This window comes from Seriola aureovittata, chromosome 11 (assembly GCF_021018895.1).
Source record: "Seriola aureovittata isolate HTS-2021-v1 ecotype China chromosome 11, ASM2101889v1, whole genome shotgun sequence".
NCBI lineage: Eukaryota > Metazoa > Chordata > Actinopteri > Carangiformes > Carangidae > Seriola > Seriola aureovittata.
The window spans coordinates 14,316,800-14,344,067 of NC_079374.1; the positions used below are offsets into that span (position 1 = coordinate 14,316,800).

Sequence of the window (27,268 nt, forward strand, 5' to 3'; positions counted from 1 at the left end):
ACCGAACACTGTTGAGTCTAATTCACTGTACAAAAGATTTCAGTCTATGCAACAGAATAGCCGATGGGCAGCACGGTCGCTCACTCTATTAGTGATGATGGGATCATTATTATATAAAACCAAGGCCAGTTTGACAGGCAATCCATCATGCAAACAGTGTGAATGAGCAACATGAGGCTGGTATCAGACTCTGAAGGTGGCAATGGCAGCTTCAATGTGTTTCAAGGAGAAATATGGCTCTGTTTGTGCAAAACCAAATATTGGCAAAGAAAAGGGCATTCTGTATGTGAAAGAAGTGCAGTTATCTATATGAGTGCTCTATCCACACTTTCAATTACAGTTACACCAAAAATGGCCTAAAATCCCATTATAAAAAGGTTATCTTCCCAAGTACCATTTCAAACAATAAAGCACTCAGTGAGGGCCCCTTTCTTATAATTAGCATCCCTCACACATTCCAGCGACCTTAAAGAAAATTAACCCCAACGTATCTCCTTCACCACCTCCACTGACACGTTTGTCCTGGGAGACGTCCGTACCACAATCAAACAAGAAAGATTTCCTCAATTCTATTACAATTTAGCCTGAAATAAATTGATTTTTCTCGACAGCTACCTAATTGGAACCAACTATAGCAGCCAGCAGACCTGACCTTTCTTATCATGTCCCTTCAGGGCCAGGTGAGAGAGGGGACCATACGATACTGAACAGAGCATGATTCAGGTTGGCTTTGTCAGGGATGACTGAACATGAATACTTCAGCAAAAGAACAGACGACTGCCAAGCAAATAAAAGGACATTATCCGATGCGATTTTACAATGAAAACCGCTGTACTGTTCTAAATCAAATAAGCAAGCCATTTATTTAGGGGGAAGACAACAGTGTTAACTTACAATGCAGAGTATCTGTCCATTGCAGACTGGACGTCACGCCGATAGACTGTTCTGAGAACAACCATGATGGGGTCAAACTCCTTTTCCCACACCTCCGCTAATTGAGAAAAGAGAAAGAAATGCTTTTTAACCTCTGATACAAAGTGACATTGATTCACTTTCATCCTATTTTCACCTTCTCTATGTAAGTGGTGTAAGCCTGACCCCAAGTGGTTGGCTGAACTAATGACACAGAGCTAATGCTTAAGACTGTGAGTCTGTTCAGGCATCAAACTCATCATTTTTACTAATTTCTGCCCATGAATTATAATATAAAACCTGTGGTCGGAGGCACAATATGTTAGATACAATATAGATATTCATTTGAATATATCCTCTCAGTGGGTTGTGTAAGATATCTTATTATTCAAGAAGGCATTGAGCATACATTTGTTTCTATTATGTGTCAGATTCATATCTACTGAAAAATGTTGTTGTATATGCCAGGATATAAATAATAAATAATAAATAATAATAAAACTCTTCTTGCTGGATAGCAATTTAAACTTTTGAATACATATTAATTCATTGTCCCTCGGCACAAATAAAGAACATTTGTTGGATTCTGTTTTGTTGCACTTTTGCAATTAAATCAATTAAAGCAATTAAATCACTGTTGATGTTGGCAAAACATTTTTCTTCATGTTTTCAATTATAAAAAAAAAAGAAAAAAAAAGGAAAAAATAGAGCCCTGTGATTAGTTTAATATTACACGCCCAATTCCCTCCACACTGCAGTCCTTGTTACTGTTAGCACTAGAGTTGTCCAGTGGATGGCAGCAGACAGACATATCTACCTCTCAATGTTGTCCCCCAGGTATAAACCCTGCTGTGCAAATGACACACAAAAAGCAGCATAGAGGACAAGAGCTCCTACTGGTTTCCCACCCACAAACAGAGCCTTTTGTGTTTTAAAAACATGATTGAGCCTCCAATTACACTTCAGACTATACAAAAGCGCTATGTCTGTCTCAGTGAGTTTTGGATAATTAACACTGGCACTAATAACTGATATCAACACCCAAAAACCATCTGAATGTTTTTGGTTTCTAGATTCAAACCAAACCAATTTATTTACTTTATTTATCTGAACACATGCAATTGTATGTAAATTCACCATTAACCTCACTAGTCACTTCTGTGACATTCCCCATGACACATTTCAAAAAGGGTGACCATTACTTGTTAAAATGGTTTGTTAATAAATCATCCTACCTTTAGGTGTGTACATGCCCTGCTGCATAGAGCCTCCAGGCTCAAACACCGGTGCTTTGAAGTCAGCCACAGCGGAAAGCATCTCCTCAAAACTACAACTCCCTGGTACAATGCCACTCTTTGGGTTGGGATTCTCAGGAATCTAGGAAACCGCTCTTAAGGAAGACAAGATTGTTCTGGACCACTTAATATAGTTGCCTTTTAATGTATTTGATAAGTACTGAAGGATACAAGATCTAATAGTGCGCTGTGTGTACGGTCATTCATACACAACTGTGAGACCATCTCAGCCCGAAGGATCTCATCATCTGTCATCCCTAACAGAGAAAATGAGAAGGACAGTGAATGTAGAAACAAGGTGACAAAGAGTACAGCCCTACAATAAATACTAATAGCAGAACTCAGTTGTGTTCGAGCAAATATCATGTGAACTGTTTTAGTCAGTTTCAGCAGGAGTGTGCCTCTTCCTTTAATAATACCATTCCCTGTCTTTGGCTCTATAAACAAAGGACAGGCCAGTGCCAATTTAACTACCAGTGGTTTGAAATGCTAATGAGGCACCTTGGTGGTAAGAACTGTCACCTCAAAGCAAGAAACTGCCGGCTAGCAGGGGCCTTTGTGTGTGGATGTTTGCATGTTCATGTTTAGATTAACTGGTGACTCTAAATCATCCATAGGTGTGAATGTGAGCATGAACGGTTGTCTGTCTCTATGTGTCAGCCCTGTGATTGGTGACCGGGGTCCAGTGTGAACCCTGCCCCTCACATAATATCAGCTGGGATCATCTTAAAGTTTAACTGGAAAATTCAAATCACCATCCAATCACCAGCTGACAGTAATGTAAACTAACGAGTCAGCTTGTTAGTGCTGGACGGTGAGGCAATGTGATCACCAAGTGTATCTAGAGACACACTATTCCGCTGGTCTTCTCGATCAGCAAAGACACAGAGTTCTCTCTATGTTTTCAAACATTATTATACCAGAGGTTGATTTTACCATTTACAAACATCAGCGCGCAGAAAACATATTGAGCAGAAAACTGCTACTCATTTCATTTGGTAGCTTGGTCAACTTCAATTAGATGCACCTGTGCAAATTTGCCAGTGACAGCAGCGGTCCAGAAGTAATTTTTTCACCTCTTCGTCTTAAAATCTAAATAATATTGCCTCTCTTGTGATTCCAAAGTTGTATTCTTTCAAAAATTTAATCATTACTTTAACAAAATTCAGCCCTACTGTTGAGTCTGCTGAGCACTGTCTACCTTCATGTTTCAACACTTTTGGGAGAGTGTCCCATCCTCTCCTTATAATACAAGATTTTGCATGTCAACATGAAATTTGAAACAATTTCTTAATTTTGTCAAGTGTCCCAACAATGCAGCAATAAGTCAGGCAGTGGTCACCCACTCTCTACCTGTGCAAGTGGCCCAGACAAGGCTAAAACTATAGCACTCCACTATCATGCTGAGCTTATACATTATCAACTTTATGAAAGATATTTGTTATTGCGGTACCTGATACTGCATGCATCCTTTACTGTACCACTTACCCAAATGTATGCGAAGACTTGTTAGTATGACCAGGAAGGTCAGTGCTCCTTCAAGCATCGGTCTCTCCTGCTCAGAGTCTAACACAGCATTCTGATGCTGGGACGCCATGGTCAACAAGTCAACCACTTTAAACCTGTGTGGCAAAAAACAGTGTATAAAATGAATGCACTGCCACTACACTGTGTGTGAATTAAGGTGCAGCATGCAGTATGAGACAGCTTACCTCTCAAAAACACTTGAGATAAAGTAGTCAGGGTCTAGTCTTGATGCACAAACCTGTAAAACAAGAAAAGTTTAGATTTAAATGATATCAAAAAACTGATATAAAAAGTGTTTGTGATCCAGCAGTCCAGGGACTGCAGATTGCAGATGAAAATTTGCCTGTGTGGCTAAATCTTGCACATTTACATGATGGACCTGAGTGCTCGTGTTAATACATGTGCATTGTCCCTTCTTACATAAAATAAACATAATCCCAACCTGGAGCAGATAGATGTCTGGGTCAATCATGGAGTTGCAGAAGTGTGACTGCACGTAGGTCATAGCCTGTCCCTTGATCTGCAGACCATTCCTGACCCACATGTTGCTGTGGATCTCTGACAGGCATGCCTACAGCCACACAAAGCAAAGTTTTCATAAACACATGGCTACTAACATATACAGGTGAACAAAAATTGTAAATTTGTTTATTGGCCCTTTAGTGTTATACCTGGATTTGGAGTGGATGCACCATGATCTTCATCAACATCTCTTGGTCAGGCAGGAGGCTGTCCAGGTCCAGGCCTTGGCACTTTATAGCCTGAGAATTTTCAACCAAATAATTTAATTTAAAACACATAACACACACAACTACAACTGCCTTAAGAGATGAGTGGCTCTGTCATACCTTGCTGAGGAACATGGCATAGTAGCGGTGCAGTGGCAGGTGAAATGTCACTTGATTTGGAGCAGGCTATGAGAGACATATATAAGTCATGAGAAGCAGGGAATAGGAATGCTTGCTTGTAAGTTCAGCACTTTGTTGTTTCAGTTTACCTCATCAATGAAGCCAATGGCATCAAACCAGATCTGAAGGGTCTCCAAACAGTAACGTACCACAGTTTTAGTATATTCCTGTGTCTCCTGTTTACAGACAATTTAACATGTTACAAATTCATAGAGAGTTACACAGTAAATGCATGCAGCACAGGAAGCTTGAGATGCATGTTCCATTAATATCATCAGGAATGCACACTGGAGCTGTGTGTAAAGTTGGGACTTACTTTGACTTTGCAATGTGTTAAGAGACCCCACATTGGTTGTGCACAGGCCTCAAGTTCTGCTGCAAATGCAGCATAGTATGTCTGAGACTCAAACTCCACATGTTCATTCAACTCCCGCTTATTCAGGTTCATACCTGTCACAGCAGAAATAGTTTAAAAAGTTAGACAATCAACATGTTACATGGCTTCTTAATACTAAAATATTGTAAGCTATTAATTTGAAAAAAAAAAAAAAATCACAAAGAATGGCCCTTTTGTTTTATTTAAATTAATATTTCCTTACCCCTGAAAATATTTTCATGTATGAAAATGTCTGTATGCATGAGTAGATATTAGTGAATTAGCAAATAAATCTCTGCCAAATATGCCTGATGATAGCCTGGTTCTCAAACAGGAGAATTTAATGCAAAAACAGTGCAGCAGATATGCATACAATGTAATAGTGACACTGCAAATAACTACTGCAAGAGGATACTCAAGCCCAGTGTGCAGGGGTGAGTGTTATTTTTAGGAAGGTGGAGGAGTACACATGGCAAATGAGCAGCACTGGCTACACTTCTAATTCAGTGACAAAGCATCATACACTCCACAACTCACTATCAGGTTTTATTTTTAGAAGAGGACAGATGAGGTATGCCTTTGTCTTGACTAAGCATTTTGTTGGTATACCAAGTCTAACTGAAAATCTGAACAAGTATGAGCTATGATTTAAATCAACCGTCGTGTTTGACCTCGTGGTGTCGGCATCACATATGACAGAGCTATTATATCAACAGTCAAGTGGTTGGCTAATGGTGAAACCACTGGACTGCCATAACTGAACAGATGTGGTACAATTGAGCTGTTGCTAATCAAAGACAAATAAATAGCAATAGGGGAAGTTAAACATAAGGGATGCTGTGGGATCCAAGAGCAACGCCTCTTTCATTATCATACACTTATCTGATTTCCAGCAAGTACAATGAACCCCGTATGTGACTGAGACATAAAGTGTCTGAATGAAGTACTTTGTCCTGCTCTGGTTAAAAAAAAACAAAAATAAACAGTATATAACCTCTGTCAATTTATCATTTACCTATAAAATCATAACTTACCCTGGAAAAATGACACGAAGCTCATCCACAGCATCAACAACGAATGGTCCTCCAGGAACTTTTTGGCTACACTTTGGTGTGAGAGGATGTTAATAAAATCACTAACTAATGGCCAGTAGGTGTTGTTCTTCAACAGTGCCTCACTACAGTTCACCACAACATGACGACTGTTCTCTTCATCTAAAAAGAAATAAAAAAAAAACACATGCACATGAAGTTAATGACATTTTGGCTCATATTGCATTTACTTTACAGACAAATATGTGAAGAAACACTTTAAGACAGTGCACTTGCAAGTTACACTTTAACACCTTGCGGCCAATACAGAGTAACAATGTCATCTACAGAATTAAGAACTAGAATTACCACCTTGTGATTGTATTCCTCCACTGACCAGCCAAGTTGCAGGAAATATGGTCACGATCTCCCCTTCCTGAGTTACAGCATTGAATAGTGGCCAGAAGTGTATTTGCAGAACATTATGATGTCACAGTGAAGTTGACCTTTGACCACTTGGATGTAAAGGTCATCGCTTCATCATTTATCCTACTGGACATTTGTGTTAAATTGTGTGATAATTAGTTTATGAATTTGTGTGTTATGGCCAAAAACATGTTTTGTGAGGTCATAGTGACCTTTGACCTTTGACAACCAAAATCTCATCAGTTCATCCTTGAGTCCAAGTGAATGTTTAAGCCAAATTTGAAGAAATTACCTAAAAAGAGTGAGATATCACGTTCACAAAAATGGGAAGGATGTACGGATGTACAGACTGTGAACCTGAAGACATAACGCCTCCGGACCTGGCTGTCACCAGCACAGTGACATAAAAAAAGACTGCACTCAAAGGAAAAATCAAGCTTTAGTCACTCACATAATGAGAAATGGATTGATGGACTACAAGAAATAATGACCACCTGGTATGATGTCATCCATGCCTCCTGGTCCAATCCATAACATGGGATCTTTTGTGTAGGTGCATAAAATTTAACATTTCAACATAGGACATAAAAGGTCCATCTTTAAACTCAAATTTTAGTTTGGTAAAGCAACAGAATCACCATGCATGTTGCCAAAGAAATGGTGTGGTGTAGTGTGGTGATGCAAACTTAGAGTATCACTACAACCAGCTGCTTCATTCTTTACAAAACTATTTGAAGTGTAATGAGGTGTGCTGAATCTAACACAATTTGACAACTTACCTTGAAGTTCACTTTTAATAAGGCAACTCTCCATCATGTAGAGGAGGACTGTGACCATAATGTCCAGAAGCTGACACTCCTCTGTCACATGCCGAGCCAGCTCCTCATTGCTGAACAGCTGCACACTAATATGTACAATGCGGTTGGACATGGTATCCGACTCGTGGCTCTTCATCAGAGTTTTCATGATGAATGCATAATGCTGAACAAATGTTTTTGTAAAAGTGATCTGCCAGAGATTAAGAGAATTACCCCCAACACAATTAAAGCTTATGGTTACAATGTTGTCCCTTTTAAGGAGGAGCATTCAATTCACTCTCAAAACATAATACATACGTCAAGCATCATTTCAGTTAACCGAGTTGGTGTCATGACAATGTTAAGAAATTATATTACATTAAAAGATCATTCATGCACCTAAAAGGGATTCTAGAGCACCACTAGATCGTATTTATTCACAAGTATGTAACCTAGAAAAGACATACCTTGTAATCTTGATCTGGCAACATGTTTAGTAAGAAGGTGACCATCTTCTGAGGAAACTCGTATTTTATTGTCCAAAACAGCAGCTCCTCCAGAAAGCATTTATGCTTTAGAGATTCAATAATACTTGGGTCTGAGGGCAGAAAAGACACACAATAAAATAAAAATAGTAGCTCATATAACATATATTGATACATTACATTTTCTTTACATTTACCTTTGGTACTGCTACTCAGCTTTACCCTCTTCCTCTGACCAACAGATTGCCCAGCATCTTGGTCTTCCTGGGAGGAAAAAAGAAAACAACACAAATTTCAAACAAGAGGTCTGAAAAAAGTTTTACATAAACTATAAAATCAATTCATTCATATCAAATTAAAATACACTAAATATCCATCACTTGTTATGGGCATACATCAATATTTTTCATATTCAATAGAGAAATTTATTCAAACATTAACAAAAAAAAAAAGACAGAATAATCTTTTGGAGCCGAAATGAAATGTTAAATTGAACGAAGGTTTTTTGTGGTGGTACTGACACAAACCTCTTTACTTGACTCATCTGGGCTCCCTGGTGCAGTGGTTCCTAAAAAAAACAAAACAACAAACATTTATCCACAAATAGCCATTACAAGCATCTTAGGCCACTGGACAAACACAAGCACATGCCTGAGTCTGCAGTTTGCAAAACTCACAATTTATTCCAGCAGCAGTATTCAGTGTTGGTTAAAATAAGACGTGGCATGTTCTAACTCTAACGTTTCTAAAGTTTAATCTCTCCAACAGAAAGGTCTGTGCTGTTTTAGTGATACATTTTATTAGTTTAGCTTTACCAAATGATATCATGTATGATCATCATCTGAAGTACACTGTGTGTAAAAAGGGGCAGAGAAAGGGTTTATTGCAAGTTTATAGGACAGTGGTGTTTTGAAGGACAAAGATATGTAGTTCAGTGCCAAATGTCTGATTGCTTTTTGATTTATTAATCATAAGGGAATTACGTTTCAGCCCCTGTTTCCTTTTTGCAAAAGGAAAAACCTGACAATAACTTCTGGCACCTGCAGAGCTGTGACCCCGGTGAGAAATTAATGCAGATTATAAAGGATTTCAAAACTGCTTTCAAAGACATTTTCAATGGTTGACAGATGGTTATTAAGTGTTATGGTTATCTTACCCAATAGGACCATTGCTCCTGCACCTCCTTCAGCACCAACTGTGACATCAGCAGTAGCACCTTGGGCTTTCTCCTCCACAGACACCAGACCTGAATTCTTTAATGCTGACAAGTATTTGTCATAGTTCTTTTTAGCGTACACATTCTCCTCTTGGCCTGCAACAGTGAAGCAGAACATTGCAAATTGCAGCAACAATAACAATTACTGTATTGTTGAGATCTCAAGATGAAGAAACCTTTAATAAAAGCAAATGTACAGAATTTAAGGTAAAGGCTTAGATGAAGATGCCCACCAAAAGGTTTCCCTCTTCCTATTTCTTTTTGTTAACAGTGATACAAAATTTTAGTATACTTGTTTTGTTTTTTTTATTTCAATATTTGATATTTTTTGTAAGGGATTTAACAGGTCAAGCAAATCTGCCTTTCTTTTGTGAGTAGTAGTAGCAACAGCAGCAGACGACAATAAAGAAAGAATAGTACAATAACATAAAGCCGAAGGCCACCAAGAGAGGAAATACTAAACTTTTGTGGTATGGTAATTCTTGATAATCATTAATCTATGTTGTGTGAACACATACACCAGTGTAGATGTTTACCCATGCTCAACTCCTTGAATGTTTGCTGATTGGTCAAGATCTTTGTCAGTACAGTCCTCATTGCTCCTCCCATCTTCGTGAGCTCCTCCAGGAAAGAGATTTGAGGCTCCAGCTGCTGCAGGACTTTCTGTAGATCTCTCTCAGTTGAGCTGTCTGGTAAAGCAAGATAACAGATATAAGCCATGAGACTCTGTACTTTGTGAACATAATTGTGGATGTAAACAGTTGTATAACACCAGTATCCGACCTGCACAGCTGGCCCTGTTTGCATTTGATATGCAACGGGAGAGCCACACCATATGTAAAACATCAAAATCGAAGTAAACAAGATAATATGGTTTCATACTAGTTTTCGGAAAGACAGAGACACAATTAAAGTAATTTTTCATTGTTACAGCTTTTGTTTAAAAGTATATTATCCCATGTCCTTATGAAGAGAAGACTGTTGTGCGTGTTTTCACCTGGTTCAATGTATCCATCCCTCAGATACTGAATGATACAAAGGATAAAGCGAGGAAGAACCATCTCAGACATCAAGAGAAGGTCTCGAGGTATTGAGGGGACATTTTCCCCTGTTCTCAATCGATGTCGTTGGCAAAATCTGTAAGAAAAATAAACAAATGTTGACGTTGCAGACCTCTCATCGATATCAAAATAGTTATTTCTCTTTCATTCATTTTAATTTGAATTCTTCAGTGCATAAGTGAGTAAAGTTTATTTGTACAGCACCTTTCATAGATATAAAATCACAAAATGCTTTACATTGATGAAAAATGCACTATTAAAAACAATATTAAAAATAACAATGACAACAAACAGCACAGGGCTAACAAGTTAATATCACTGCAACAACAAACAAACGAGGACAGAGACACATTAACAAGTAGAGATGTTTTGAACACAGATGAGGAAGTAGCAATTTAAAGAGTAAAAACTAGGTACAGTTAGAGTAGAGGCTCTGCGACTGACCTGACTAACCAGGAGGCTGGGTTCAAGTGTAACTCTAATTTTAATGTTTGGCTAATTTTTATAGATGTAACATTTGTTATTATATAAAAGGTGTAGAGTTAAATATTGGGTTGGGTTGGGTTGAGTATTCCAAGGTAAGAATAGCGAGGTATTTTTAATGTCCGCACATATGCACTGTGTGATTTATTGCAACACACAAACTACTACATCTCTTGCTCATATTGCTCAAGACTGCATTTTGACACAGACAAATCAGTCAGCTAGAAAGTCAGTCCAAATGAAAAGTAACAAGTGGGCTAATGACATTCTCTGATACTGACAAAATCTGATATCACACCATTTTAATATTCATAAATAAAATATAATTCTGTGACTGTAGTTTATGTGCAACTTTTTCATGTATGTGGCATTTGAAGAGGAAAACACAAGAATGGAGATATAATGGGCAAGCAGAGGTATTCATTGTTCATTTCAACCACCAACAGCAATTCGAGTAATTTAAGCCAACTGAAGCTGTGAACAGTTGTAAAGCTGTCGTTAACATTAGAAACTACACAATATTTAAGCTAATCTCCATGTCACGTTGTTTCGATAAACGAACTCCTGATGCAAACCTAACCAATCTGACATCGGTAAAATAACGATCTAGTGTAATCTGCAGTTATGGCAGCGAGCATTATAATTACTGTTATGTGTAATAAGGCTGGCTAACTCTCTAAGCACAGCTGCTAGATCGAGGGTTTCCTATTAACAAATGACAGGAGCATCGTAATGTTCAAAACTGTTGCAGACTGGCAGTAATATGCAAGCATATCTGAGACAGAATAATCTGGAAGCTGATACCGACTACGTAGATGAGAAAATTTGATTTGCCAAGTAAGATAATTTCCCCACCGAGACCTGTCAAAATGAGACTGGCTAATAGCATAGCAGCTTAGCTCGCAGCTAGCTCGGACTTACCCACTCTCTCGCATGACATTACTGTCTCCACAGTCACAGGCCCCGCCAGCCTGGCTCCTGAACATGTTGAAATCATGGCCCGTGTGGTCTCCGTTATTGAAACACTCAGCACACAATGACATGCACGGGGAGATGCCACAGGTCCGGCATCGATATGCCACGAAATTAGCGGTCCAAACCAAGCCGCACAGAGTCGCATTGTCATAGGACCGGACCGTTTTGCAGAACTCCTCGAAACCTTCGCCTCCTGCAATTAGACATTTACACCAGTCAAGAGCCTCTGTGTCCGCCGCTGGTTTTTCGGGATTTAGCACAGCGTCGAGCAGCTCCTGAAGTTGTCGGAGCCCGGTGCTATTGTCAGTCCGGTTTAAGTCTGCCTTCAAGTGGGTGGCAGTGGTTTTCTTGTCCCGGCGCAGCAGCGACGCCGCCATCATGCACTCTGGCTTGTTGTCCACAAATTTATTTTTGTTGTCTTGTTTCCATGTTCTCGGGCTTTCTCGCGATACGGCTCTTTACGTCGTTGTTGGCTGGCGGATTTCCAATATTGATTTGAGCTCAGTGTACAATGAATACAAATAAATCTAATTCAAGTATTTTATCCCACTGAGCCAGGTATTTGATGCAGCAGAGTCTGTGGTGGTTTGCTTGTTTAACCAGCTCGGTTCATGCACAGTCATCGCCTCGGCGCTGTTTTGTTTTCTTGTTTCTAGGCAACTGACAACCTTGTTTGGGAACATCCTTTTTATATTCAGTCTATGGGACCATCCCACCAGTATTATCATCGGACTGATAAGATAAAATGTTTCCTTACAGCACCCATTCAACACAATTCTGTGGAGAGGGCCACAGCAGTAATGTGAAAAATAAATAATCAATTAAATTATGTTATAAAAATTAACGCACATCCCCCACCAAAAACAATCAAATTATATTTTTTGTGTCTGTGTTTTTTTTTATGAAGGGAGGAACCACTATCGCTCGTAGCAGGTCGGGTTGTTTTAATTGATGCACACTCCACTGCGGAAGTCGTCTTCGACCATGCTCAAAATATAGGTCTGGGACAACACAGACGCTAGTGATGAAACTTAAAGAGTTAGAGAGTTGTCTTCAGCAAGTGGACGCATTTGAAGAGCCGAAAATCCTTCTAGAGCAATATCCAACCAGTCCTCATATAGCAGGTGTGAGGAGATAACATGCGATTATTTCAAAGTGTGTGTGGTTAGCATTCACGGTTCTCACTAACTTTCTGCCTTTACCCCCCGTAGCATGCATGCTTTACACAATCCACAATACATTTGATGACATTGAGGGTAAACTAGTGGCAGATCTGGGATGTGGCTGCGGCGTCCTCAGCATCGGGGCTGCGATGCTTGATGCAGGGTGAGAGCATCTGACCATCAATATAAACCTGTTTAAAATTGTTTCACCCCTCACTCACCACCTGCTATCTCCTCTGTAGTTTGTGCGTTGGCTTCGACATCGACGACGACGCACTGGACATATTCAGAAGAAATGCAGAGGAATTTGAGATTTCTAACGTGGATCTGGTCCAGTGTGACCTGTGTTCCCTGGAGCCGGATTCTTATGCCAAAAAGTTTGACACTGTAATAATGAATCCACCATTTGGGACAAAACACAACCAAGGCGAGTACTCAATTTAGAGGGGCTGCTCCGGTGTAAATCCATAATGTTTGGGGGACTTCTGAAAAGACGTGTAAAAGAAAAAGTACCATATTGTGTCAAGCTCCAGAAACATACTACAATTCCCATTATGCAACTCAGCAGCATTTGTCATAAACCATTCTTGCCTGACAAAACTCCAAGCCACCAGCATGTAACAGGCTTTCTTTTTAAAAACTGGAGTTTGAAGTCCAATTTGAGATAACTGGTCACATCATGAGCTGTTATTTTCTGACTATATGCTGCGTTCAGGTCATAGGGGATGGATGGTAGACATGGGCACAACTTCAAGAGACAGCTGCATGATTACAGAATTTGACTGAAAATAAATCAATGAAACTTAAGGTCCACATATATTTTTCCAGAGATTTTCATTTGAGTTTAAAAAAAAAAATGTGGCAAAATATACATTAAATTTGTTTACATTGATCAGTGGACTCTGGCTGACATGAAAAATCCAAGTTTGTTTTCTTTTCAGGGTCAGGTATTATCTAGCAGACAGTCAGGTATATATCAGTCTCCCAGTCACAAGTATGACTTGAAATATTGATATCAATGATATCGTCAACTTGGAAACTGGTAATCATGGTAACTCTCACATGAAATGAACGAGAGGAATGGCTCCCTTCATAGCCCCAAAAGATGGTCATGTTACATGTAGTAACACAATTTTTTTTATTCTTTGTTCAAGGAATGGACATGCAGTTCCTAAAGGCAGCCTTGACAATGGCAAAGACAGTAGTGTACTCACTTCATAAAACATCAACACGAGAGGTAAGTTCAGTACCATCACCAGTTGACCATGTCCTTTCAATGATAAGGTCAAAACGAAGACATGTCCAAGTCCACATCTTTATGACTTTACTCCAGTCTCAGGTGTATTCCTCTGGCATGAATATTGAGTGAAATGTTTGATGTGTAATCCTGTCATGTCTGGTTACAGCACATACAAAAGAAGGCTAATAACTGGGGAGTAAAGATGGAAGTAATAGCGGGTAAGAAACCTACAGAACATATTCTCTACAATTATAATACATGAAGTCTGACTACGTGCTTTCTTTACAGAACTAAGATACGACTTGCCAGCGTCTTACAAGTTCCACAAAAAGAAATCGGTAAGCTCATACACTGTATCGCACCGCAGTCTCAGACAATACATGTTTTCTAGTGACATCTGAAGCTGTATTAAACAGAACACATTTAAAACAGATCTTGATTCATTTTTATAAATGTTTTATTTGCTATTCACATATGCAAACTTAAAAAATTAGCAAAGCGGATATTCTCACTCAATGTAGGAATTCTACAATGAAAAAAAAACACACACACACACATAGTGGCGCACAGATTCTAGATGTCACACAGGTCTTACAAAAGCAACTAAAATGTCCCAGTGAAATTAAATTACTGTCTTTATGTTGAATGATAAAATCAAAACATCGTAAGGGAAACATAGGAACAGAATTTATGTTGGAGGCACAATATAATACAGGGACTTAAAAGGCTGAAAACTGATGCCAAGCATTGCAACTTGTTCTCTAGGTTGACATCCAGGTGGACTTCCTACGATTCTCCAAAGCCTGAAGTTTTCACTGGAATGGATTTAATGTGTCTCTGCATTTTCACTGTATATAATAAATGTTTTCACAAGAAAAATTCTGGGTGCGACCTCAGGACTATGATCCGTTTTCGGTTTTGGCGACCTTTGCTGCAGGTCCTTCAGCATCTTCTAGTTCTCTCTTTGGAGCTGCAGGTGCTGGAGAAGAAGCACAAAGTAGAAAAGAAATGATCAAAAATGTTTGCCAAATATCCCGCCATCCCACTGAATTATGACGCTCTGAAGATGCTGAACTTACCGTTGTCTTCATCATCACTATCAAATTTCGTCTTTTTGCCTTGATACTGAGTTCTGCCTTGATCTCTGCCGCCTCTTCCCCTTCGTCCTCCTCTTCCTCTGCCACCTGATCTTCCTCTGCCACCTTTAAAAAGGCAGACAAGATGCATCAGTACTCGCTAATAAATACTGTAAATCACTGATCATTATCATCGTTTGCCGATGTATAAATTATTCGGTTTAAATAAAGTATTTACCTCTGCCTCTGAACCTGCTGTACGACTCTTGCTGAGCTTCGATGATCTTCTTTAGTACCTCTTTCTCCTCGTCTCCCTCAAGCACCTGCCATGTAACACTGTTGTTCTTGATTTTCAACTCCCCTCCATTTGCCTCTTTGGCCTTGTCGAACGCCTCCTTTGCATTTCCATCAAAAAGCAGGGTGCCCTTGTTGGAAGTAAAAATACAGTTTTTTAACTATCACATCTCTCCACCCTGAGGTTTGGGACTTGAGGGGTGGAGATTTTATTTACCTCTTTGGCCCCTCTTGTGAAGTCAACCCACTTTATCTTTCCATGCCCAGAGAACAATTCATGAAAGTCCTCTCTTGAGACATCTTCAAGCTCTCCTGAAAACTTCAACAAGCAACCTGTCTGTTCATCCAGAAGCAGACCCTACAAAACAAATTACAAATTATTATTAAGGTGACCATAGCATGCATGTATGAGCTCGTCCCAGTGGAGGAACAGGAGCAGATAAAAAATAACACTTAGTGGGGGATCTTACCATTTCTTTCTCTTCTGCATGTTTCTGCTGTTGTTCCTTGTCCCTAAATAATAATTTTTTTGTCAATTTTTTTTTTTTTTTTTTACAAAATTTTACATAACGTTATTACAACATGGTATTGCTTGTGATTATATACTCACTGTTTAGCTTTTGCTTTTGTCTCTGCCTTGAACTGTTTTCGCTCCTCTGCTTTCTTTGCGTGGTAGTCTTCCCTGAAAGCGCAACAGCAATCTAATGATTATTGTATGCAGTAATAATTAAGACATTTGTACAGCCCTCTGCAGATCTTTGAACTCAAATTTGACATATTAATGCAGTTAGTTACTCCATTTACTTAATTTCTGAAAAGATGACAAAAATGAACATAGCATGTTCAAAAAAAAAAAAAGAAAAAAAAAAGTATGAACCCTGTCAAACTGTATGTTATGACAAATTAGGCGGATACCATATACTTAAGATGTTTCTTGTAGACAGCCAACAGTCTGTCTAGTCTATTCTTCCAGTTTTCAAATATTCTTGGGTCGTCTTTTATGCTTTGTACCTGTATGCACATATTTGAGATTTAACCAAAGATTGTCATATAGTCTGGTGACTAAAGGCGACGGCAAATTTTCTGGTAGTATTAGTTTAAAGGAATTTTAAAGTTATAGTACACAATTTTTTCTGTATCAAAGACCTCCCCAGTAGTTTTTAAAAAGGTGCTGTTAAACATAGTTGCGATCAGCTTGAATGCACATTGGTAGCAGTGCAATCACAGCATAGCATTTGTTAACAGTACAACCTACCTTGATAACACGAGCATCTCGTTGTTTTTGAATGATTTTATGTCTGAACGTTCTAGGAACTGCTTGGATGCCTCTTCTGTGTCAAAACAGATGAACACCGATCCCTGTCAAGACAGAACAAATAAAAAAATCGTTCCCAAAACACAGGAAAAACTTTAATTTCAATGTTGCCAAATACACAAATTATACCTTGAACTGTCTTTGCAGGTTTCTCCTCATTTGAACATTTTCTATGGTGCCTTTCCCGTTCAACCACTCCTGAATCTCATCAAGGGTAGTTTCAAGAGGAAAACCTTTCTGAATGAGAAAAAGATTTAAAAAAACATTATACAAATCCCTGACAGAGCAGCAGCAAATAACAAAGTGTAAAGTTTGAAAGTATTAGACTGTAAGGAATACAGCAGTATACCTGGGTGAAATCAAATATGACATGAAAGAGGAAGGCATGCAATATAAAAATGGAAACCTTCATATGAATACATTACAAAAATGAAGGAACATGACATTAAAAAAAGAAGCATTTTTGTAAATTTACAGCAAATAGTTTCATGAGGTGCAGATGTATGCTTAGAAAACAAATACACACACACACACACAAATAATTAACATAACACTTAAAATTAATACTTTATACATAAAATATAAACAACATGATCTAACTGCAAAGACAATTTTCTTTATCAGAATTCTAAATCAGTGTGCATGAGAGTAGTTCAAAAACTTACAATGTACACAGATTTGTGTTTAAGAGCGTCTTTGTAATCATCATTCAGCTCGGGTAAGGGTTTGTTTGGAGACCTCCGGATTTTTGTCTTGTCTTCACTGATTTCCAAGAGGCCAGTCTTTGATTTCTCAAGAGCTGCAACAATGACACTGCTCTCTGTGGTTAAAGACCTCAGTCTGGGAAGAGAAATAACATGTATCAAACACTCTGAAAAGGAAGAAAAGATGTAATTCAAGAACAGTCCGGCTGTAAGAGCATATATAAATACTAAGGAGCTACATGAACACTCACTGCAGTGACACAGTACATAAGCTAGGGACACGGCAGGCTACTGAATTACTGCTTCACTGCTCTTCAAAGAATTAGGCTTGATAAGAAGTGTGCTGACTCACACCGACTTCTGACTACAGCACGTTCAAAATATGCAGCCAGTTGTGCTGAGCTGTTAATAGGAAGATGTCTGAGTCCAATGCTGTGGCTAAATGTGACCTGGCTGGTAACAAGTTCACTTTAGGGACAGGGTGAGGGCTTACACTAGTCTTGCCCTGCCTGTCATGAGTCACACACCAGGTCCACAAACTGATTAGTCATCGCTGTCTCTCTTTTCTTGCTAAGTCACCTCCTGCCAGCTGACTGAAAAATTCTTCATGTGACCATTTTTTTGTGGGCCACTGCTTTTAGCTGGTGACAATAGCAATAGACAAAAGGTGACAAATAGCAAAGAGCCAACAGCAGAATGACTAAAGGTAAACACTAACATTACCTTCAGGGACAGATAGAGCCAGCTCTTGTTATTTGACAGTCTACTCTGCCTCATTTTTAGATGCTCTTGTGCATGCCACAAAAAAAGAAAGAAAAAAAAGAAAACAACCTGTAGAGGACACAGGCACTAAAACAGTTTTTGCTGAAACTCAATTTCCTGGAATACATTGATTACTGGGCCCAAATTTCAGGAACCATACCAAGCAGATAACACAGCAGACTGTTATCAATGAAGTATCCCTAATAATACTTGGTTTTGTATTGTATGAGGTGCCTCGTGTGGGTGACAAATTCTGAACAATAATGTTGAGCTCATGCAAACGATACATATTACTGAGTGACTGAAATAACACTAAAATACGAGTAGTAATTGTTTTACAGCAGTTTAACAAAGAATTCAATAAAGACAAGAATAACAAACCTGTTGAATTTAAGCATAGTCTCCAAAGTCACCCAGCCATCATCTTGCTGCAGTTGTTCTTTGAGAAACTTGTCCCTCGGAAGATTGTGATCTCCAAAGTAGTACTAGAGGTAACAAAGAGACACATCTCTATGAGATGTACGTAACAAACTTTCGCAAACTATAAACAAAAAAAGTTGACATCAGAATTACCTCGACTTGTCGTGCCACTTTCATTTCAACAGGGGACATCTCTTCTTTATTTTCTGCCATGATTGTCCGATCTAGAAAACAGTAACACCAATCAACCAAGAACAAAATAGTACTCCTAAATGACATGCTTATGGATGAGACAAACATTTATGTCAATTTATGTGAAGTCCTGAAATCATCAATAAGCCTGCTAATTGGGTGAGGGCCAAAGCCATTTCTTAAATGGGGAGACTTGGAGTTTTTGTTTTATATCAATCCAAATTGAATAGTTGTGTGTTCGGGTCTGTTGGTCAGCCAAGACAAGCAAATTGAAGACATTCCATTAGGCTCTGGGAAATTGTTTAGACTATTTTTGATTAATTTTATAAACTCAATGACTAATTGATATATCAAAAAATAAATACATTTAAATTTATTCACGTTACTATATTCTAACAATCTGTACTATTATTTTGAATTATTCAGTGTAACCCAGACATATACATACACACACACACACACACACACACACACACACATATATATATATATATATATATATATATAAATCATATATGAACAAAAAAACTCTTTGATACGTTTCAGTTGTATTTATTGAAAATTGCGAGCAAGCATCGACCACAGCAACCTATAAAAAATTTTTAAAAAAAGATCTGCCCGTTAAAACGGAAGTATCTGCAGGACCAGATACCATGTGGGTTTTTTTTCTTTTCAGATTTGTGTGAATAGGCCCTTTCGGCAATCAGAATCACAAGAGTCATTTTTCTACAATAAGCAGCAACGACAGCTCTTATTTAAGATGTACTGTATATATTATTCTGTAATAAGGCAATTTATAATTTGTTGCAGTTAAATAGTAAATAAAACAATCCGAAAACAACATTTGGCAGCTGGTCACCATCTTGGACGTCATGGCCAAGTAAATTAAATTTAATGAGACAATTTAAAACTTACAATATGAAACAAATATGAAAATTAGCACATTTTTTAGCATGAAAATTAGACTTCATTTCATCTTCATTTATCCCGGTGTCATGCTGCTGTTGCAGCTAGCTTAATGGCTAACTTGCTAGCTTAGCTTTTATGCAGCAGCTGTACATTCAAAGTCAGCCTTTTGGGTCTAGACACGCCCGCAGTACACAGTATATGTTTCATTCAGTGTGATATTTAGTCGGCCATAAATTACTTTTGTATGTAAAGTAATATTAGTCATTAACATTCTCTAACATACAACTCTTTTCTAGCATGCCGTTCAAACACACCAGACACTAAGATAGTCTACTGTAGTCCATTGAAAACCTACGGCACATTTGCCAGGTAACATAAAGAAACCATAAAGGCACTTTTACACCCGCTTTGAAAACTTGAACTTACATTATGTTGAGTCGGCGCTAACTGCAGTTTTACTGTTCAAATCAAAAGTCTTCACTTCGCTGCTCGCACGTTGTGGAACTGCGTGCTACGGAGAACACCGAAGACCAAAAAGGGTTTGTCCCAGCGCTAGCGCAACAGCTTCCCCTGGCTGCAGGGCGACCATGAGAGTATCTAATGTATGATGCAGGTCACAGCCCACAGCCTCAGTGTATGCTTCTTCTTCCTCCTTTTGAGTGTATTTGCTAGTGGCAAACAGCTCTCGGGTGCATTACCTCCACCCACTGCTCTGGAGTGTGGACTAAGGATTCACACTTTCTAATATTTACACCGAATAAAGAATTTGATTCAAAGCAATAAACAAAATAGATCAAAATAAATATTGAATATATAAAATTAACCAAATGAAAATAAAGATAAATAACTAATAGTCACATTTCTCTATATGAAATACTTTCCAACACTTCTCCCTTTTTTTGAATATTACTGATATTTTGCTCTCTAAACGTTCTTAGTGCTTTCTTTAATACTTATCTTTCTGAAAGATACTTCTGCCAAACAATAATACTTGGCCCAGTGTTTCTTTGTCTCCACAATATTCACGCTTTCCATTATTATGCTTTCCAATCACAAAGACAGAACTGTTTCGTCCAGTATTGCCATTCCTTAATCTTATAACTCTTTCCTATTTTGTCCTGCAGACCCTGCACACCAAACTTATTTTTAAAAGTATACATTCACTTACTTTCTTTGTTCCATTCATTCTGCCATCTCTTTTTGATTAGTTCCTTAAACACCACTTTGTCCTCTAACTTATTAATGTTTACAATAATATGACTACACCCACACTTCAAAGCCCTTTTTTTGCTGCTTCATTTGCCTCTTTCTTCCCATCAATTCCAATATGAGCAGGGACCCACACAAAACTAGCAGACAATCATATTTGGTGAATTCTGAATAATGTCTAGTATTTCAAACAATAAATCCTCTCTACACCTGTTTTAACTTATTCGTGCTGTACATGAATGTGATACAATTACCACTCTCTGGCCTAGCAACCTCTACCCACTGCAGGGCAATAACCATGGCCATCATTTCACATGCAAAAACAGATCTACCATCCGTAAGTCTCTTCCCACACTCAACTTTAAACTCAGAGACTACTATTGCTTCTGCTGTTCTACCTGTTTTTTTTTCCTGTAAACCATCTGTATTATCTGTAAGTAACAGTAGTAGTTCTTATGTATGAATTTCCCACACGTTCATCTCTTAACCATTCAATGAGGCTGAGATCTATCTCTGGCTGTGGCAGTAACCAAGGAGATGTAGTTTGCATGAACCCCAGTTAGAGATGAACTCCTATCCAGTACACCCATTTCTTTAGCCTTCTTTTTAACGACCCAACCAAAGATCTTTAATGGCCTTTTTTCATGCTCAATAGCACTTATTGTAGGATGGTTATTATGTCCTTATAAAATGAACCAATATGTCATCACAAGGTGCTGTCTTCTCTACTTCACTGGCATTTCTCCCATTTCTAACGGCCAGCCTCAGGGTGTCACTGTAATACGGCTTTAACTTATATAACCAAGACAGCACTGAACACATTATACAAGTATCCCACATTTAAAATAATTTGTAACACATTAATTCTTCTATTTGGTGTAATTCTTTCCTGTGCTTATTCTTATTTTATTTATATATATTTTCTTCTAAACCAATAATTTCTCTCTTTGTATTGTTTGTATTTTTATCTTGTCTTAATAATTTAATGTATAACATGAAGCACTGAATTAGCTTGTTGTTGACAAGTGCTTTACAAATCAATTTGTCTCATCGTTACATTACAACCAACATCAATGAACTCTAATTCTCAAAATACTCTTTTCATAACAGCTGAGAGTCACTACCCTAAATAATCACTCAGTTAGCAGTTTATTAGGAACAACTAGCCCAAACTAATGTAGTCTAAAACAACAGTTCTGCACCACAAAGTACATTCTCAAAACTGATCATACAGCTGAATCAAACACTGAACATTATAACCTTCATGACGGTAGGATTTATTGCGACACTGTTGTGTTAGACTGCGTTAGTTTTAGCTAGGTGTAGCAAATGAATTGGCAACTTTAAGTCACTGTGGAAATAAGTGATTTATCTTAAATGGAGTCTCTCTTTTATGACTGTAATTAATATATTTAAGCAGAAATCACATCACAGTTGTAGTGATTTTTTTGAAGCATCAGCAGCCTTGAGGTGCAGCTTTATTTAAAAAAAAAAAAAAAAAAAAAAAGATGCTTTGGAGTGTCCCAGTTCATCACTGGTCTGAGCTGGATTCTTTCTCTTTTCAGTCTTTGGTTTCAATTTATTAAAACAATAGCCCCTAAGAAATTAAACTAAAAAGCTAATAGTGAAGCCCCTGAGGTATGTGCAGTATACACTACATATTTGTTTTTCAGTATATACACAGTTGTGACAAATGTGTAGTTCTCTAAAGGCAGTCATCCAGTGCAAAAAAATTGGCTAACTTGGCATCTTGTGTGTTTGACACCTGACACTGTGACAGAATGGATTTGCCCATTTGATCCGTTTGGCACAAAATGACAAGATAAAGATAGACAAGATGTGATGAGAGTTTGACTTTAAACACTGTGAACACAAACGCATCCATGTGATCTGGCTGGGCTGGGAAGAGTCCCCACTATCTCCCATGAGTCCAGCTCAGGGTCGTACTTCTCAATGCTCTGCAAATAAGTCCCTTTTGAGTAGGAGTATCCCCCGGTTACATAAATACATCCATTTATTATCACAGCCCCACACTCCATCCTCCTCTCCTTCATCACTGATATTGGTCTCCACTCGTCTCTCTCTGTGTCGTAGCAGTCTGCGATAGTCGTCTGTCCACCCACCAAATATAGCTTGTTGTTGAGAGACACAGAGCACAGCCCGTACTCTGAAAACAGAGGATTTTAAATTAAAAAACAGTATTAAGATCATCGTTGCTCACATTCCTTTTTCTCTTTCTCATACCTGGATGGGGACTTATTGTAATGATACTCCACTCGTTGACATCTGGCCTGTAGACCTGGATTTTTTCATAGGTGCAGCTTCCTCTGTACCCATAGTGGCCTCCAGTCACATAGATTTTATCTCCCATTACAGAGGCAGTGGCATTTCCTACACCTTCAAAGAGAGCAGAGGATATATGTATCATTTAATCAATAACTAACATCTATAAATATTAAAGATTTAAAGATGGATTGATGGATCACTGCAACATTATCAGCTTTTAAAGTTGATACGGTGAACTTCTCAGCAAACAAGTTACACATTCAACAAACGCAAAACAACTCTAACATATATTTGGAGTTCATTTTTGGAGTCTATTCAGTTTGCCTTTAGCTCTGCTTTGCTCACCACCAACATCTGGGTTTTCCTACCAAATGCTCAGCCACTAAAATGCTTTGCAGATCTGAGGAGAATAGTAAAGTTGGGTGACAATTCTCTGTGGGTTCGTCACTACAAGCAACATTTAATCCTTAAATGAAGGTACTGATTGGTGTAGCTTTAAGTTGTAAAAGAAAACTGTAAAAACAAGCATTATTTAACCCACTTTTGATTTCTTACTGGGCTCTCAGCTATATCTAGACTCAGGAGATTGAACCATCTCCATGACAACCGAGCACATTCCATCTACTGATGAAGGACCTGAGATGTGGCTGACTGCTCCGAAAGAAGAATAGTGATTGGACTTTGTTTTAAAGATTTTTTTGTCAAACTGCTGTTCCTTCGGTCAACAAATGAGCCTTTGAGATCAAAGTTTGTGTTTTCATGGAACTGCATGAATAGACTTCGACCCTCACTTGGTACAAAGGTAATTGTATTTTCAGGAAAGCATAAATTTATTGCGGGTTCGGTGCTCATTTTTGACAGATGAGAAAACAGTCTCACCACAAGGTCTATTTAGAAGCTGTTCAGGAGCTTTTAGTCATATAATATGATCTTCATCAGGAAATTGGAAGGATAAAAATGAAAGTTGATCCTCAGCTTTTAAGCCAACACGGACAACAAGTCCTTAAAGTGAACATCTACAATTCTGTACCAGGGCTAACTCTAACTCTGTCGATGAAGATCATGTGATGTGTTCAGAAGCCCCAGAAAACTAAATGTAGCTTAAGGTGAGATCGTTTTCTCATCATTGATTTATTCTTTTTTTCCCCCCTTTTTCACCCGATCCCCGAATACAACATGCCCCCCTAATATTTTGCATACCTTGGATCATTTTGGCAACAGAAAACCATTTCTTTTTCAAAGGATCATAAAATTCAGTCTCTCGCTCCGGAGCTCCTCCTCTGTAGCCTCCAATGGCGTAAATACAGCCATGCAAAGCCACAGAACAATGGTAGTACCTCGCTGTAATCATGGAGCAACCCTCAGTCCAGTCGTCATAGTCGCAGTTATAAATCGAAACAGTGTCCAGGGCCTCGACCGTGTTTGTCCTGTAACCTCCAGTCACATAGATATTTGCTCCAAGTAAACTGACGCTGTAACTCTCTCTTGCATGATCAGGCATGTCTTTTCCTTGCACCCATGTGTCACTGATAGGATCCCAGATGTGAACTTCACAAAGAGGGTGCCAGTAGTATCCACCGATAATATACATGCTGGAGGACAATTTTGTACTTGCAGACATCGCCTTGTCATTGGACCTTAAAGCCTGAATTATCACAGATTTAAATTTCCCCTCACGTCTCAGCAAGCTTTGCCTGTGCACGTCTAAAGTAGCCTTGAAGTAACTCTCATCCAGGTCCAGATGGATGGAATGCAGCAAGTCTGCAGCATGATGAACCCGATTATCCACGTCATGGGTCACCCACTTGGCCACAGCATCTATCAGCACATCATCCCTCTGCAAAGTGAGGTTCTGAGCGACCAAAACGGATCTCATCTTCTCATGGTTCAGCTCTAGGAACTCCTCCTGCTGCATGAGCTCTGAGAACCTGCTCAGCATCATTCTCTGGGCCTCTCTCTCCAATAGGGGACAGAGGTGCAGCTGAGCGAAAGCGTGCATCCCCAGGCAGTTGTCCACATCCAGGAGGCGAATGAGAAACTCCTCACATGCCTGTTTGACAGAGGTGAACTGCAGCAGGTCTGCAGCCTCCAGCAGGCTCTGCACGTTGCTCTCAGTGATGCACACCTGTGCTGTGTACACGTAGTTCACCAGAGCGCCCAGAACGGTGCAGTCAACGCCGACCAGTTTGATGACGCTGTTTGACCTCTCCCTCATATCAGCTGTAAACATGACTTTAAAATAGGAGCTGCGGGCTGACAGCAACGCCTTGTGGCAGTGAAACACTTGTCCGGACTCGCCACATTGAAGAGAAACGTCAGTGAACAGGCCGCTAATGTAGAAGTGCCTGAGAGCATCCAGGAGCTGCGCTGCATGGTCACCATCACAGAAGTCGTATGTGTAGATTTCGCTTTCTGTATGTGACATGATGGTATCTGGAGAAAAAAAAAAAAAAAAAACACACAGGAAAACATGTCAGTGATCCAAGTAGACGATCTTTTATATAGGCTGGGGGAAAAACAGCAAAGCAAAAATCATGGCGTAACATTCACATTTTTAATTAATTACAGTCCTGCGGAGACGCAATTACCCCATTATTTACCCCTTAACTATAAGACTACAGTCAAGCAGAGGTACTATAGGCTTACCTCTCATCCTCTATCCATGAACAACCGGCGCTGTTCTGCACTGACACTCGTCTGTGTCCTCTCTCTTCTGAACGCTCGTCTCCAAAACACATGAACCTCAATTTAGCTCCCGCAGGACGGTCGCAGGCAGCTCTATCCTATTTTGGTATTTGTGTGTGCAGCCCCCCCCCCCCAACACACACACGCACACACACACACACACACACCTCCTCCCCCACCTCCCCCTCCCCCTCCTCCTCTGCTACAGCACGCTCAAGTCTCCACCAGCAGGTCCTTGATAAAAACCAAACACCCATTCACAGGGAATCACCCAACACCGCTACTTTTTCACTCCCCCTGAGCCTAAATATAGACTGACCTCCATCCACATGTCTCGTGACGAGCTCAAGTACGGCGCATTAGTGCAGCCAACAGGCGGAGGAGGAGAGGCATCACACTAACAGAATACAAATCTTATACAAATGAGCATCGTCTTCAATGCAGCACAAGAAGTAGCCATTGCACTGTTCACTATTCATGCCCCCCCCCCCCCAATTCTTGTCGTTGCCATGGTATTTTGAACCCAGTTGCAGTGTGGTCAAGGCTTTGCCTAATCCTAACAAGGATTACAGCCAGTGCACAATATTCACTCCTGCACATGATCTCAGAGATACGACTACAGGAGCTGATTTACTCTCGTTTTCAGCGGTGGAAAGATACTTGACTTGACTATTTTTGTTTTCTGATACTGCACTTCTACTCCACCAGCTGCAGTTAGTTTTCAGATTCTGATTTTACAATCAAAAACATATGATTGAACTGATAAAAAAAAAAAAAATACAACACATTGTTAAAGATTAATCCTCTGGTTCCTTACCCTTTTTTGGCTTGTGACCCCCTTTAAAAAAAGGCAGTGTCTAGTTGGGGCCCCACAGATGTATGTGAGTTGTTATCAAAAGACAATTCCTTTAGAAACTTCATATGGTTTCATTGAAAAAACTGCACAAAGCTCAAAGACATCAACTTGCTATCCAGTATTTCACATAAAGCAAAGATTAAACTCCAAAACACTGATGCAAATGTGTGTAGCAGAATGAGAAAAGGAGCCACCACTGTATGTAAAGTAGCTAAAACTAGCTCCGCCTACTCACACACTGATACATCTACAAATGTTAATATATAATAATACATCAGTCACAAGGGCCAAGTACTTTTACATTTGATACGTCAAGTACATTTAGCTGCTAATACTTCTATATGTTTACATTTTTACATTGTGGTACTTGTGGCTTGTTTTAGAAAAAACTGAATGAACATGAATTTCAAGGAGACAGGAGAGCGAAAACAGTTAGTCTTGAAATACGCTACTTAAACTAAATGCATAGAACAATGAAGGAAAATGTTTTCAAACCATTTACCTGAATATTTCTTTTAAGTCACACAGTCAAATTTGTACTTTAGAATTAATAACATTTATATGCAATATTGTACAAACCGTTGACATTGGTGGTGCAGGTTGCATTAGGTCTACTTTATCCTGGTGGGTCTTTTTATTAGGCGATTCATCATATTTTATGAGCT

At 39.0% G+C, this 27,268-nt stretch overlaps 4 protein-coding genes across 6 annotated transcripts in view; 1 reads left to right on the plus strand and 3 right to left on the minus strand.

Annotated features, from left to right (window-relative positions):
- ubr3 (ubiquitin protein ligase E3 component n-recognin 3) overlaps positions 1 to 12,138 on the minus strand; it is a 40,780-nt gene extending 28,642 nt beyond the window's left edge. Inside the window, exons 1-19 of one of the 3 annotated variants that reach the window (XM_056389220.1) lie at positions 11,439 to 12,138; positions 9,971 to 10,110; positions 9,510 to 9,662; positions 8,914 to 9,069; positions 8,285 to 8,325; positions 7,955 to 8,021; positions 7,740 to 7,870; positions 7,255 to 7,483; positions 6,053 to 6,232; positions 4,959 to 5,092; positions 4,732 to 4,818; positions 4,583 to 4,648; positions 4,406 to 4,495; positions 4,177 to 4,305; positions 3,920 to 3,972; positions 3,696 to 3,829; positions 2,379 to 2,464; positions 2,148 to 2,289; positions 895 to 991 (exon numbers count right to left, since the gene is read on the minus strand). In XM_056389220.1, the coding sequence (XP_056245195.1) occupies positions 895 to 991; positions 2,148 to 2,289; positions 2,379 to 2,464; positions 3,696 to 3,829; positions 3,920 to 3,972; positions 4,177 to 4,305; positions 4,406 to 4,495; positions 4,583 to 4,648; positions 4,732 to 4,818; positions 4,959 to 5,092; positions 6,053 to 6,232; positions 7,255 to 7,483; positions 7,740 to 7,870; positions 7,955 to 8,021; positions 8,285 to 8,325; positions 8,914 to 9,069; positions 9,510 to 9,662; positions 9,971 to 10,110; positions 11,439 to 11,872 (2,549 nt within the window). In that variant the 5' untranslated portion in view covers positions 11,873 to 12,138. The remainder of the gene's footprint in view (positions 1 to 894; positions 992 to 2,147; positions 2,290 to 2,378; positions 2,465 to 3,695; positions 3,830 to 3,919; positions 3,973 to 4,176; positions 4,306 to 4,405; positions 4,496 to 4,582; positions 4,649 to 4,731; positions 4,819 to 4,958; positions 5,093 to 6,052; positions 6,233 to 7,254; positions 7,484 to 7,739; positions 7,871 to 7,954; positions 8,022 to 8,284; positions 8,326 to 8,913; positions 9,070 to 9,509; positions 9,663 to 9,970; positions 10,111 to 11,438) is intronic. The other 2 variants (XM_056389219.1, XM_056389221.1) reach the window with 2 other exon arrangements.
- A 304-nt stretch (positions 12,139 to 12,442) lies between these two features.
- mettl5 (methyltransferase 5, N6-adenosine) lies at positions 12,443 to 14,799 on the plus strand. The gene is made up of 7 exons (XM_056390049.1): positions 12,443 to 12,616; positions 12,704 to 12,818; positions 12,898 to 13,082; positions 13,810 to 13,892; positions 14,062 to 14,113; positions 14,184 to 14,233; positions 14,661 to 14,799. The coding sequence occupies exons 1-7, from the start codon at positions 12,517 to 12,519 to the stop codon at positions 14,700 to 14,702; spliced, it is 627 nt and encodes a 208-aa protein (XP_056246024.1). The 5' UTR covers positions 12,443 to 12,516; the 3' UTR covers positions 14,703 to 14,799.
- On the minus strand, positions 14,335 to 20,146 carry ssb (small RNA binding exonuclease protection factor La). Its single transcript, XM_056390048.1, has 12 exons — positions 19,994 to 20,146; positions 18,620 to 18,690; positions 18,428 to 18,531; positions 17,246 to 17,420; positions 16,710 to 16,817; positions 16,521 to 16,624; positions 15,876 to 15,947; positions 15,736 to 15,778; positions 15,483 to 15,623; positions 15,210 to 15,396; positions 14,975 to 15,097; positions 14,335 to 14,874 (listed from the first exon to the last, which is right to left on the minus strand). The coding sequence occupies exons 2-12, from the start codon at positions 18,677 to 18,679 to the stop codon at positions 14,795 to 14,797; spliced, it is 1,197 nt and encodes a 398-aa protein (XP_056246023.1). The 5' UTR covers positions 18,680 to 18,690; positions 19,994 to 20,146; the 3' UTR covers positions 14,335 to 14,794.
- A 1,760-nt stretch (positions 20,147 to 21,906) lies between these two features.
- On the minus strand, positions 21,907 to 25,845 carry klhl23 (kelch-like family member 23). Its single transcript, XM_056388522.1, has 4 exons — positions 25,709 to 25,845; positions 24,263 to 25,495; positions 23,021 to 23,173; positions 21,907 to 22,943 (listed from the first exon to the last, which is right to left on the minus strand). The coding sequence occupies exons 1-4, from the start codon at positions 25,713 to 25,715 to the stop codon at positions 22,633 to 22,635; spliced, it is 1,704 nt and encodes a 567-aa protein (XP_056244497.1). The 5' UTR covers positions 25,716 to 25,845; the 3' UTR covers positions 21,907 to 22,632.
- Between the last annotated feature and the right edge of the window lie 1,423 nt (positions 25,846 to 27,268).